Here is a 14,337-nt window from a genome sequence, read left to right on the forward strand (position 1 = left end):
CTCCTCCAACCAATAAACCTCAAGAAAACCCAGACACCACTATCCCCTTTTCTGTTTCCACAAAACTTACTAATACGCAAAATAGTTTAGACCGGTCTGTGTGCACGAGCCATAAAGAGATTCCTAACTGCACGACAGAAAACATGAATAAACAGGAAGAGACTCACAGAGACAGCAGGACAATGTCGCCACCCTCAGGTAAAAGCAAACCCCGGGACTCCAGCTGGAGGCCCTGGGGACGTGGGCCAGCGGCTGAGCCATCCTCAGGACATCCCCGGCCACAGTGTGGCTTCCCCAGCACTGATGGTGGCTCTGGCCCCACCTATGTGGTCCATGCTTCCCCCTCCCCCAGCACGGACACTCTCCACTCCTCACTCTGGTTTCCTGAGGCTAAGGCTGCCAGGAAAGGGGGGAGAAGCAGCCTTCTCAGGCGAGGACAGAGGACAGGTGCCATGCATATCCTGCAAAGCTCTGCTGGTGGAGGGAGGGACAGGGCAGGGTGTGCCCTCTCCCCAGTGCTTGGCACAGTCTTGGGCCTGCACTCCTACCCTGCTCATTACTCACAACAGCAGGCCCCAGCCCAGCGCCCATCCTCAGAATGAAGGCTGTCTCGGCACCAGGGTCTGCCTGGCCGGCGGGCTGTGCAGGCTGCTGACCGTGGGCTCCTCCCCTGGTGGCACAGGGGGACCTGGTGGTCCAGGCAGCCTCGGCCCTTCTGCACCTCCCGTCTGGGGCTTTGTCTTCCAGCCTTCCCAGCAGGGACCTTCCCCAGGGTCTGATACTAGACTGGCCCAAACACATGATACCCTGAAATGTAATGGGATCCTAACTTCTCAGTTGCTCCTCAAAACTGTTCCTTCAGTAGGGAGAATGGGAAGAAAATTCTTTAAGCACCTAGTAGGGGCCAGGCACTATGCTAGGAGCTTTATAGACATTATTTCACAGTAACACTGAAAGGCCTGACCCCCATATCTTGGAGATGAGGCAGCTGAGGGAGGTGACACACGTGGCCCAAGGCCACGTGGCTGGTTAGAAGTGGGACTGGGGCTCACATCCAGCAAAGCTCCTCTGCTTGGGCCCCAGGGACTCTGCCTTCGAGCCTCCATTGTTGTGGGCCCCATCCAAACGCACAGGACGTGGCTGAGAAGGCAGCACCCCAGGCAGAGCCACGGAGCAGGCGTGGAGCCGCTGCGCCAGTGAACGAGCGGGCGGCCCTCTGTGCTGAGGACCTGCACTCTTCTCTGTAAAAGGGCATCTGCACGTTCAGCTGCCGGCGAACGGGACTTCACGCTGGGCCAAAGCCTTCCAACACCCCCGCCCTCGTCACCCTCCTTCCTGCTGCCCTTCAGCTTCACCTCCGTGGCCTGAACCTGGGCCGGGTCAGTCTGTCCTCCAAATCCTCCCGCGTCTGAGGCCAAGCTGCCCTCTCCACCCGCGGCTAGGCGGCACCCCCTCAGCCCCACGGGACCTGGCCAGGGTGTGGAGGGCGGCCTCGTCCTCAACCTGTACCCACCCGGGCGCCGTCAGGTCAGCACTCTCCTCCCTGGGCTGCAGGTGCTCCTCTGTTTAACACGGCTGTCCGCCCTGCGAGAACAGGGACTGCCGTGTGCCCCCTCCGGCCAGTGCACGACGGGACAGAGACAGCGGTCCCTGAGGACTGGGCAGACAGTCTAGTGGAGATGCAGACAATACGTGAACACACAAATGACTCGAGATTGTGGTGATGCCAGGAAGGCTGCAGAGTGGGGACAAGGGGACTTGGCAGGCTGCCGTGAGGAAGTGACACAGAAGCTGAGAAGAGACGGAGGCACAGTGTTCCAGCGCAGGGAGCTAAGCGCGAGCACCAGGGCTCCGCGGGAGGAAGCTCAGAGGAGCCGAAGGAGCCTCACCGGAGACTCCAACGGGCCCTCAGAGGCGTGCTGAGCAGTCTGGACTTAATCCTACCGGGGACGGGAACCTCTGAAGTTGAGCGGAGCTGCAGTTGTGGGAGGCAATGAGGGGCTGCCGGAGCTGGGGTGGGAGGGAAGGGGAGCCCCGGGACATGACGCTGTTCACACGCGGGCCGCTGTGTGACGTTCCGACCACAGAAGCTGCTCGGGAAGGCCCAGCTCCAGGGCAGGGAGGCTGCTGTGTGCAGCTGGCACCCCCTGGCACCCAGGACAAGGCAGCAGATGGACGGAGGTTACTACTTCCTGCCCACTGGATCGGGAGACCTGGGGGGTGGGGTCTCCTTGTTTACTTAGATGAGAATGGAAGACGGGGGGAGGGGTTCCGCGGTCAGAGCCCTGCCCACTCGCTGCCCTGAGCCAGGGAGGCTTCAGCATGGGGAGAGGGCGGCAGAGGCCAGCCACACGGCTCCCTCATCCAGAGCCGGGAGGAGGCGGCCCACGGACGGCTGCCCGAGGACCTGTCCTCTGCGGCACTGCTGGCCTGGTGAGGGACAAGCGCCAGGTGCCTCACGTGGTGGCGGGAGATTAGAACTCACATCTCCTTGCCCCAGCCCTGGGGTTTTCTGCCAGACAGGGCAGCTGCAGGGTCCGATTGCGGCTCTGACCCTCCTGCTCCTCCTGTGCACGGCTGAGAGGGCAGTGCGCCCAGCACCTGCTGACGCCGCACCCCAGGCCAGGCTGCACTGGGCACGGTGGAAGCATTTCTCAACTGAATCCTCACAAGGCTGGCCATTGCTATCCCTCCTTTCACAGAAGGAAAACTGAAGCACAGAGACATTAAGTGGCCTGAGCCTGGTCACACAGCACTTTGCACACCGCTCTGGGTGAGAAAGTGGGGCGCCACGAACCGGAACGCACATGTACAATCACTGTCCCTTCCCTGCCTTGTCGGGAGACCCAACGATGGTGGCTCTGTGTCCTCAGCACGGACCCCGAGACGAATGCTCCTTGAGGTGGGGGGCTGCGTCTCTGTCCCCAATCACTGGGGCTTCCGCACAGTCTGCGGAGGGCTGACAGCAAAGCCCTGCAATGTGACTGCTGAACCGCGAACCCAGGACGACGGGTCCAGCCTCGCGGGGAAGCACTCGATGACAAGCAGTTAAGGTGGACAAGACCAGAGGCGCATGTCCGTTCCTTCCCTCCAAGAGGCGAAGGTCTGACCTCAACAGACTCGAAACGACCCCAAACCGAGGGACACGCCACTTAATCACTCAGCGCCTCATTTCTTCTGTATAAACAGGAACAATAACACCAAGCTTCTGAGGAATGAACTATGAAGCTTACTGTCCCACGAGAGCCGAGGGCTCTGTCAGCTGGCAGAGCCCAAGAATGAGCAGAGAGAAAAGCGATGATGAACAAAATTAAAATTTCCAAGAGGAGATTTGCCCACCAGGCCCAGGGCCCCGAGTTCTTCTTTTTCTCAAACACGGGCTGGGATTCCAGGACAGGAACAAAAGGCACTGAGTAACCAACGGTTGGTTCTCTCCCTAACTGGCTCTTCCTGGACACTTCCAGGAACATTCCACGTGGCCTCCTATACAACCTAGCCCTAACCACCTGAGCCGGGAAGGTGGCAGAGCCGCCTAGACACAGTAGAAGGGCCAACAGAAACCTTCTTGAAAACCACCCAGACTGCTGCTTGCCCTGAGGGTCAGTGGACCCCGCGGGTTCTAGAAGTGCACGGGGCTCCATGTGACGACCCACCCTCCCGCCCTGCTCTGCTCCCTCCACTCCCAGCCCTACTCCCTGGAAGAGCAAGACAGAAAAGTGTGAGTGCAAAGTCCTCACTCGACAGCCCCTCAAGGAAGCACTGTAACCCCCACTGGCCCCAGAGACTCATCACTCAGCGCAGGGGCCTTCTCTGGAGGTCAGTACCGGGACCCACCTAAGAAACAGGTGACTTCCCAGATGAAAACTGCCACATTCTGAGGTGAATTCTGTTTCTTCCTCAAATTACTGTTGGGTATTCCAGAGAAAGGCAGACACCCCCCACCCCAACTTGTAACAAGGGGGAGGGAACATTCCACAGAGACTCAGGCACACGGTGCTGCCCCAGAGAGGCAGGCCTAGCACTCCTGTGTGGGTCTCAGACGCCTGGAGTAAACACAGATGCCCTCACTTGCAGAGAAACAATCCCTTAACAAACAGGTCTGAGACAACCAGCCCCCTACCCCATCCTGTAGAAGCAAGTGCCCCAAGTTACATTTTGGTTTTTCTTCTCATGATCTGTTTTGCTCAGTGAGGACGGGGCAGGTGAGGAAGGCAGTGGGAGCACCGCAGGCCTGCTGCTTCTAGAGGCCCAAGTCCCATAATCCTGCTCTCACAGGCACACGCTGCCAGCCCGGACCACGAGCCCCCCGACACACTCACAAAAAGCACAACTCAACCTCCTGAGATTTTAAAAAGTAAAGTTAAATGGGATGCTAAAGTCTACTAAATCGTTGAGGGGATTTTCCTTCCCTTTGTACTTCTAGGAAAAGGAATCCTTCATAGACCTGGGGGAAAAAAAAGATTTCAAATGACAAAACCTGGGATATTTTTGGTTTTTCAAAGGAGAACCCATCATAAGCTTTAGAGATATTAAGTAAATTAAGAAGAGGCCTCTGGCGAGAAGCCTTTCTGAGACAGGGAAAGAGCAAGGGCTGCCGGCACGAGAGCCCCCACACCCCAGAAGCTCCGTCCCGGAAGCCAGCTGCGTTCTGCCCCCGGGGACTCCACACACAAGGCCTGAACCCCAGCGGAGGATGGGACCATTTTAAAGCCCCACGCCACCTTTCCACACGTATTCTGGGGAGCTGAGCAACAGATGGAAAGACACTGAATCCACCTGGTGCTGGAGTCCATGCGATGAAATGCCGGTGGGGCAGCCTGGCCTGGGGCGAGCAGGAGGCAGAGGCCCCGACACCCACTCGGAGTCCAGCAGCGGTGGCGGCCCCGACTCACCTGTGCTTGCTGTACTTTCCATTCCCACGAGCACACTGCCCCCCTCACCCCCGCTCCGACTGCTCTGTGCTGAGGCTGCCTTTCGCTGTCTTGTTCTGCAAGTGGGGGAGAGGGCACGGGAGGGGAGGCTGACGTCGGCAAAGCCAAGGAGACAGGACAGGAGGGACAGAGAACGAGCGTGGGGGTCGGGGCAGGCGGAGGTGAGGAGAGGAACGCACACAGAAAAGGAAAGAAAAAGCAGAGTCAGTGCTGAGTGACAAACAGGAGATACTCAGACAGGGTCTTCTGAGGTAAAATGTGACCATTAAAAAAGGAAAGTTTTTTAAAATAAAAACATGTAAATTAAGTAAAAAATGGAGAGAAAATTGTAAGATCCTATGATCCATACTGGGAAATAATTGTTAAAGAAAAGCATAAGTAAGCATCTTTCAGAAGCATTTTGAGGGCAGAGCTGTCAGGACGACCTCTTTCTAGTACTTTCTGGCCCCACTTAGAGACTGAAGACTGTGAGCACCAGTGGCCACCAGGGGTCAGTGTGACCTCAGCTGGAGGAGAGTCGCCGCTGCAGGGACTGCCAGGTGGCGGGTCTCCACCATCCCAGTCCTTCCCTCGGGTCCCTTTTTCCATGCCCTCCCGTCTCCACACTCGCATGTGGTGTCTTGGAAACAGGCCATTCACACACACCCCCGCCCCCATCTTCGTTCCTTTCCTAAATTTAAGAGGTGACCAAGTGACCATCTCCTCAATCAGCTGCAGACACCACCTGCTTCAGCTGAAGTAAAACCTGGAGGAGACTGTGAGTTTCCCCAAAAGCCTGGAGTCAACTCTCTTTAGTCTGGGAAGACACCTGTGCTTATGTACCTAGACCTACAACCAATCTCACCTCACGCCAATCTGTGATCTGGGGTTTCACTCAACTGCGGGGGAAACCAGGAGCTGTGTGTGTTTCTCTTCCAATTTTTCTTAACAGACAAACATCTTTCTCCCCAGCTGCGCCACCCCATGGGTGCCGACCCCACGCCACGGGGCTCCCTCCCATGTGCATCTCGGCACTTCCGGGGCCAGGAGTGCTCGGCAGCCCGGCAGCCTGGCAGCCTGGGCCCTGGCGGTGCGGCCGTGACTCTGCAATGTCTGGTCTCCAGGTCTTTCAGGAGGAGCCCCGCCGCCACCCCCAAGTCCTGCGGGGAGCACAGGCTCTGCAGGCTCTGACTCACCTTGTGCTTGGGGCATCTCACCGAGAAGTTCTCCTCATGGAGCAAACAATCTGCAAGACAGAAGGGGACAGTTAGGAGGAGCCTGGCGTGCGGCACAGCCTGAGGGGCATGGGGCCACGCTGGCCAGGACAGACAGGGTGACACATGGAGATAAGAGGTCTCCACACTATGATTTCTAATAGGAAAACACGCAAGACACCCCCAAATAAGCTATGGCACCTCAACATGGTGGAATGTCAGTCCAACGTTAAATGTTTCAGAATAGTGAACACAATGCAAATTGCTCAAAAAACCAGGATACATAAATGTACAAGTACAATACCAATTTTACCAAAATATTTTATATGCATAAAAAAGGACAAAGGAAATCTACCAAAATATGACAGTGGTTCTCTTTGGATAGTAAGATTATAGGTGATTTTAATTTTCTTTATTTTTTCTGTATGTCCATGATCATATCCTATTATTCTAATCATCAGAAACAATCTCCAATAAATATTATTTTTAAAATTCCTTATCTTAGGCTAAGGCCATTCCACAGGCCCACGCCAAAGCTTCCTTGTGAAAACACTCTGAATCTGGAGGCATCTTTTCTCCTCTGTGGAGAGTCACAGGTCAGAGACAGCAAGGAGGCCAGGCCCGCGAGCCCCGCTTCCACCCTTGCCCCACACACAACCCATGGACACACTGCAGAAGCTCCATAATCCCTGCTAAACGCTTCAGAGGATGTGAAATCCCATGAGGGGGCAATTAATCCTTGGAGGAAAATCACTCATTCCAACTGGTAACACGGTGACACATCCTCCATGACGGCAAGGACGCGCACCTGCCTCCAGGGGCGTTGTGCTCTGCGGCACAAGCATCGTGCGCGGAGCAGGGCGAGGAAACCGAATTAACGAGCTCACTCTGCACACCACAGTTCCCGAAGACCGACAGCCAGGTCGCTGGTGCGAGATGCAGTGGCAGAATGTTAATAAATATTGATCACACATTCTCAGAGAGCTCCCAGGCACCAAGGCGGGAGGCGGCCGTGGTACTTAGTCTTGTTAAATTTACAATTTAACTCAGGTTTAAAGTGAGGTCCAGATTAGCGGCCTGTGTACCCACAGATTTCAAGTGAAACAGTAATAAGCAAGGGAGCACACAAATGGAAACTTTTGAGGTCTTCTATAATCTTAAATAAATAAAGACCCTTTCATAATTTGGCTAAGCCACCTCCCCTTCTGGAGTCCTAGAATCTCTAGGGTCGGATGGGTTTAGTCTTCACAGTTCCCGGGGCAAGCCTGGGGCAAGCCTCGGGGCATGAGAAACAGCAAGTCCTGCTAACCTTTGCATCCCCATCCCCTCCCCACTCCAAGCAAACAGCACAGCAGTAAATGAAATGTGTTAATTTAAAACCCACAAGTACATGGTGTGACCGAGGCTCCTGCTGCTCCAATCTGCCAGAGAGCTCACGAACAGCAGGAGACGGACAGCTGGAGCTCGAGGGAAGCACCTTCTCCTTACCTGGGCTGTGGCAGCAGAGCATGCTGGCAGAGTCTATAGTTTGGGCCAAAGAGAAACAGCACAGGCCACGGGGGCGGGGGGAAAGGCCACCCTTACACCACAGGGGTTTACAGAAATAAGGAGGGGGGCCGTGTTAGCTGGAAAAGATGCCATCAGAAAGGCAGAGGTGGCTCAGGTCCCCTCACTGCCACGGAACAGTGACCAGCTGTGATGGACCATTAGTAAAACATGCTTAAAGCTAGGAAACATGTTCCCTCAAAGTTAAAAAGAAGAAATAAAACAATGTAAGTAAACACTACAGGCAACTTGGAACTAATGCCAGGTACTCCTGGGAATGGAAGTCTCCGAAACAAATCTACGAGACGGGGTGCACCTTTTGGCTAGGCCTCCCGAGCAGGCAGGGGCTGTCCCCGTTCTCGTCATGCCCACCGGGCATCAGGAACTGCACTTCCTGCTCCTGGCAGGGTGAGAACCCCAGCTGGAGGGCTTAGACACCTGCAAGGGGCCGGGGAGCCTCTCCTGGGCTGCCTCCAGCCAGGCTCTGCTGGGGAAGAGCCAAGAGTGGCAGGAAGTGCAGTAAAAGCTCTCCTGAGGGCTCTGGACAGGCGCCTGGCCCCACACTGCCGGCCCGCCAGCCTCTCGTTTGATTCCTTTAAGCCCCTGGCAACATCCCGCGCTGTGCAGAGGGCCTGGTCAGCACTTCCCCACAGTGAGGTCAGAGTCAACGGCTGGATCATCATGCAGGCTGGAACAGACTCACCAGCTTGTCTAGTCGGCAGGGTGGCTTCCAGGCACAAACATCAGCACCCCAGAACAGTGTTCCACTTTGAGTCCTCTCTTTAGGCTTAAAGGCAGAGGACTCTGCTGAGCTCCTCATAACAAGCTATGTGGAGCTTCAGATACCCACATGCACCCATATATACCCCATGCTGAGGATGGTGAGCCCAGGAAGGGAGAAAACGAAAGGATGTCTAGCGTCCTTTGGATCTGCCAAGCCCCGACAGTCTCCAACTCAGCTACAATCTCCTCAGAGCTACGCTTAGTACTCATAATGGCAAAATCCAGGCTGGGACTCAGGGACCCGCCAGCCTCACCCCACCTCGCTGAGAGGCAGCCTCAGCTCCTGGGGCCGAAGGAGGGGAAAAAGAGGGCAGGAGCAAGGCCCTGTGATGCAGAGAGCTCCTCTCCAGGGAGAGGCCAGACCACCAGTTCTTTCATATGACCCATCTGGGGCTCTGAACCCACTGCCGCAAGATCAAAGTCAGCAGCGGAGAGAGCAGCTTTAAAATGCTGCTGGAAGGGTGGCTACAGAAGTGAAATTCCCAGCTGTGTTTCCTCATGAGGGTAAAAGAAAAAGCCCCTCTAGGCAAGATTCTATATGCACAGTGGGATTATAAATGAGCTACCACAGCTCTTTTTTCCTTTGGTATTAATTGTTGTGGCTCATTGCATTTAAATACATTAAATCTTTTTTTTTTTTTTTTTTTTTTTTAAACAGCGCTCATGTTCTTATTACTGCATTCTCCCACCTGGAGACAAATCCTGTGCCTGTGACATAACAAGCAGCACAACAGAGCAAACTGTGATGTCACAAATGTGCAATCACTATTAGGAAGGGGAAACGCTGCAGGAGCCACAGATCCTCATGTTTCCATGGAGATGTCCCTGGTGATAAAAGTTTTCCCTTCGTTATGAACAGCTCTCTAAGGTTTGGGCAGCTGGCAGCAAGGCACAGATGAAAATGCCAAACTGTTCCTTACTCCATACAGAGATGGGGGACTCAAACTCAGGGACTTATTTTTATTGTAACTAGAAAGAAAGTCAATCAATGAATGCCTTTCCTGGATACAAAGATCCATTACATATAGAACAGAATTCCTGAGAAGACTGTGTGGGATAAATACAAGCAGCAAGCTACACAGAGCAGTGCAGGCTCTGGGTCACTGTGACTCAGGTCATCCAAGAGACCAACAAATGCCCAAGACACGGTCACCTTGTTAAGCTGCTTCTTTGGTCCCAGCTCCGCATGGAGGAGCAGTTTGCAGCAGCTGGGACAGCAAAGCCAGAGGGCCAAGGCCCCGACCCAGACAGCCTCCCTCTCCCTGGATACTCGGCCACCAACTTCTGCCAAACAGAGACGTTACCAACTTATCTGGGCAGGCCACGCAAGGCAGGCTCAAACAGAGTGACAAGGAAGTCCTTTGCTTCCTAACACTCAGCTGGTAGAGCAGGCCCTGCTTCCCTGCTGGCGGTGCGCGCTGGAGGGCCTCCACTTGAGGGAGGAGAGCCCGGTGCCTGTCCCGAAGAACCCCCAGCGCCTGGGCTAGAGCAGGGCGTTCCATCTGCCAGCTGCACATGGCCATGGGAGTCTAAACGAAAGAAAAAGCTCAGTCCCTCATTCCCACTAGCCACCTTCCAAAGCACTCAGTGGTCACACATGGCTTGTGGCTACTGTATTGGAGAGTACAGATCTAGAACATTCCCTCACCGCAGCAAGTTCTACCGAGCGACTCCACTCAACCCCTGGAGAAACTGTACCTGAAGGCAGGTGCCCCGTGTGCACACAGGGAGCACGCTCGCGGGGGGGACGAGGCACCTGCCTGCTGCTCACCTGAGGCTGCCGGGCAGAGCCTCCGTGCAGGAGACCACCTCTCACCGCCCACCGACGGGGAAAGCCAATGCTTGCAGCATTCCCCACAAAAGACTTACGCACAACTGCCGAAAACCCAGAACTTGAACATCTTCATTAAAAACCACGAAGCTTAAACTAGAGAAAGAAACAAAACGTTCTGATGTAACCCTGGGTGGTATCATGAAAATGAGAAAAGACAGTGGTTGGGCTTCTGAGAGAGAAGGATTTAACGGCTGTTCTATAGAACATGCCAGACCACGACCCAGGGTGAATTACAGCTCAGACTCAACAAGTAAACATGTAGAGGAGGACAGAGGATGGAAGGGACAGACTGAAACCCAAACTCCCTGAACTGACATTTCAAGGCTTTTTTTTTTTAAATTTAATAAATTTATTTATTTATTTATTTATGGCTGTGTTGGGTCTTCGTTGCTGCGCGCGGGCTTTCTCTAGCTGCGGTGAGCGGGGGCTACTCTTCGTTGTGGTGCGCGGGCTTCTCATTGCGGTGGCTTCTCTTGTTGTGGAGCATGGGCTCTAGGCGCATGGGCTTCAGTAGTTGTAGCACGTGGACTCAGTAGTTGTGGCTCGCGGGCTCTAGAGCACAGCCTCAGTAGTTGTGGCGCACAGGCTTAGTTGCTCCGTGGTATGTGGGATCTTCCCGGACCAGGGCTCGAACCCGTGTCCCCTGCATTGGCAGGCGGATTCTTAACCACTGCGCCACCAGGGAAGCCCTCAAGGCTCTCTTCTTACTGCCCACTTATCCCTCTGGTCACACGGCACCCTGGCCACCAGCTGCCCTTCAGCACATGCAAACAAACTTTCATGAGAATCTAACTTTGGCATAAGCATTATCTTTCTGTACCTTTCTTTTTTTTTCGCCACACTGTGTGGCTTGGCAGGATCTTAGTTCCTGACCAGGGATCAAATCCAGGCCCCCAGCAGTGAAAGCCTGGAATCCTAATCACTGGACCACCAGGGAATTCCCTTTCTTGTTTTTTTTAGCTGCACCCCCTACAGAAACCTGGAAAGAAAAGAGGGAGGAGGAAAGGAGGGGCAATGTGAAAGGCAGGGGGACGCGCTTAAGCAAACGTCAGGAGCGCTGGGAGGAAGGGTGGTCGAGAGGAACTCAGATTCCTCCCAGGCCTATTGGATCCGACTCCATGTGCTTTACGCCTCTGTACCTGCTCCCATCACCTGGTCAGCCACCAGGCCATTTGAGCACTCTCGTTTGTCTTCCCATTTTCTCTTCCTCCATCCTGACTGAAAGCATGAGAACCTGCTAGGTGAAGGTCTCAGACCCATCTGATGCTCAGAAAGTAACTGGTGAAAACAATCAACAAAAAGCCAAAAGTCAGGAGGAAGAAAGAGGATTTCCCAGGCTGCTTGAAGCTCTGAATCAGAACTCCAGTCTTCTGCACTGCTCATTGGATGGCACTTCTCAGACAAAAGGTGTCCTTCTTTCAACAGTTATCACACTGCAAAACACTGCTCTGATCATCTCCAGAGACCTGGAAAAAAGGTTTGATAAAACCCAACACCAGTTCACGATAAAAACACACAACAAACTAGGAACAGAAAGGAACCTCTTCAGTTGCATCAAGAACATCTATGAAAAGCCCACAGCTATCATCGTAATAGGTCAGAAACAAGACAAGGATGTCAGCTCTTGCCACTTCTTCTTCTTCTTTTTTTTTTTTTTGGCTGTGGACCATTCTTAAAGTCTTTATTGAATTTGTTACAATATTGCTTCTGTTTTATGTTTTATTTTTTTGGCCTCGAGGCATGTGGGATCCTAGTTCCCTGATCAGGGATCGAACCGCACCCCCTGCACTGGAAGGCGAAGTCTTAACCACTGGACTGCCAGGGAAGTCCCAGCTCTTGCCACTTCTATCCAACATTATCTAGAAGGTCTAGCCAGGCAACTAGGCAAAGAAAAGAAAAGGCATCTGATTGGAAAGGAAGAAGTAAAACAATCTACTCACAGATGACACATCTTGTATATAGAAGTCCACTAAATAACTATTAGAACTAATCAGTGAGTGGAGCAAAGTTCCAGAATACAAGATCAATACACCAAAATCAATTATATTTCTATACACTCACAGTGAACAATCTGAAAATTGAATTAACAAAACAATTCCATTTATAACCACACCAAAAATAATAAAATACTTAGGAATAAATTTAACAAAAAAGGTGCAAAATGTGTACTGTGAAAATTACAAAACACTCTTGAAAGAAATTAAAAACTGAAGTAAATGGAAAGACAGACACCCCATGATCATGGGTTGGAGGATACACTATTTTTTTTTTTATAAGATGGTGACAACTCCTAACCTGATCTGCAGATTCAATGCAATCCCACCCCCCTCAGAAATGGATAAGCTGATCCTAAAATTCATATAGAACAGCAAAGGACCCAGAATAGCCAAAACAATCTTGAAAAAAAAAGGAACAAAGTCGGAGGATTCACACTTCCCAATTTCAAAATCTACTACAAAGCTACAGTAAACAAGACGGTGTGGTACTGGAGAGAGTCCAGAAATAGGTCCATACATCTATGGTCAACTGGTTTTCGACAAAGGTCATCGAATGAGAAAAGAGCAGTCTTTTCTACAAATGGTGCTGGGACAACTGGAATCCATATGGAAAGAAATGAACTGGACCCCTACTTCACACCACATACAAAAATTAACTCAAAATGGATCAAAGACCTGTGTAAGGGCTAAAACTATAAAACTCTTAGGAGAAAACATAGGCATAAATCTTTGTGATTTTGGATTATGCAATGGCTTCTTAAATATAAGAAAAGCAACAAGCAACAAAGAGCATAAATGGCAAAAGAAAAACAGATAAACTGAACTTCACCAAAGATGCTCAATATCATTAGCTGACAGGGAAGTGCAAACCCAAATCACAATGAGATACCACTTCTTGCCCACTGGGATGGCCATAATAAAAAAGACATAAAAACAAGTGTTGGTGATGATGTGGAGAAACTGGAACCCTCACACACTGCTGGAGGGATGTAAAATGGTGCAGCCACTTTGGAAGACAGTCTGACAGTTCCTCAAATGGTTACACATAGAGTTACCATATGACCCAGTAATTCCACTCCTAGGTTTATACCCAAGAGAAATGAAAACATTTAGTCCACACAAGGACTTGTCTGTGAATGTTCACAACAGCATTATTTTGTATTATTATTGTATAATAATACAAAAGTGGAAAACCTAAACGTGCATCAACTGAAGAATGATAAAATATGGTGTATCCTTACAATAAAATATTGTTAGAAAATAAAACCAATGAAGTACTCACACATGCTGCGATGTGGATAAACCAGAGAAACAGGAAGATAAGTCACACGAAACCCATTACAAAGACCACATATTGTGTGATGCCATTTACATGAAATGGCCAGAAAAGGCAAATCCACAGAGATAGAAAGTAGATTAGTAGTTGCCAGGGGCTGGGGGTGAGAGAGAGACCACCAACAGGTAGTAGTTTAAGACATGATGAAAATGCTCTAAAATTAATCGTGATTGTGCTTGCACAACTCTGTGAATATAATGGTAAAAATCATTTAATTGTACACTTAAATAGGTAAATCTTTTGTGAATTATAAAATTTATAAAAAATATCACCCCATTTAATTCCTTTTTATTATCTTCTCTGCATTCCTTCAGAATTTACAAACAGAACAAGGTCAGAAGAGACAAAAAGAACTATAAAGAGAGAATCAAAATGTTATTTCCTACCCTTCAGATGCTCTGAACAAGGGTCTGTGGTCCCATCTTACCTGCGTCAATGGCACACGGGTAATGGTATCGGAAGGAGCAGCCTTTGTTGTAGCAGCCCAAGGTGGCGCCCGCCTCCTGGCAGTGGGAACATTTCTGAAAGGAAGGAAGAAGTCAGGCATGTCAGCATCCCAACCTCACCCCTCTCCCCCAGGCCTTCCCCAGACCCCATGGGTCAGACCTCAGCGCATGTCTCTGTGGTTACAGGAGTCTGGCAGCAGGACGGGCTGTCAATTTCTAACCACCACTCACTGACCACACCATGCAAGGGATCCAGCAGTAATGTTTTAGGC

General features: G+C 51.7%; 1 protein-coding gene across 3 annotated transcripts in view; it reads right to left on the bottom strand.

Moving 5' to 3' along the window:
- TCF20 (transcription factor 20) overlaps positions 1-14,337 on the bottom strand; it is a 170,386-nt gene that overhangs the window by 1,141 nt on the left and 154,908 nt on the right. For 2 of the 3 annotated variants that reach the window (XM_036865624.1, XM_036865623.1), the window contains 3 exons: positions 14,047-14,140; positions 6,107-6,156; positions 4,893-5,020 (listed from right to left, as the gene is read on the bottom strand). In XM_036865624.1, the coding sequence (XP_036721519.1) occupies positions 4,937-5,020; positions 6,107-6,156; positions 14,047-14,140 (228 nt within the window). In that variant the 3' untranslated portion in view covers positions 4,893-4,936. The remainder of the gene's footprint in view (positions 1-4,892; positions 5,021-6,106; positions 6,157-14,046; positions 14,141-14,337) is intronic. The other variant, XM_036865626.1, reaches the window with a different exon arrangement.

This window comes from Balaenoptera musculus, chromosome 10 (assembly GCF_009873245.2).
Source record: "Balaenoptera musculus isolate JJ_BM4_2016_0621 chromosome 10, mBalMus1.pri.v3, whole genome shotgun sequence".
Classification (NCBI taxonomy): Eukaryota; Metazoa; Chordata; class Mammalia; order Artiodactyla; family Balaenopteridae; genus Balaenoptera; species Balaenoptera musculus.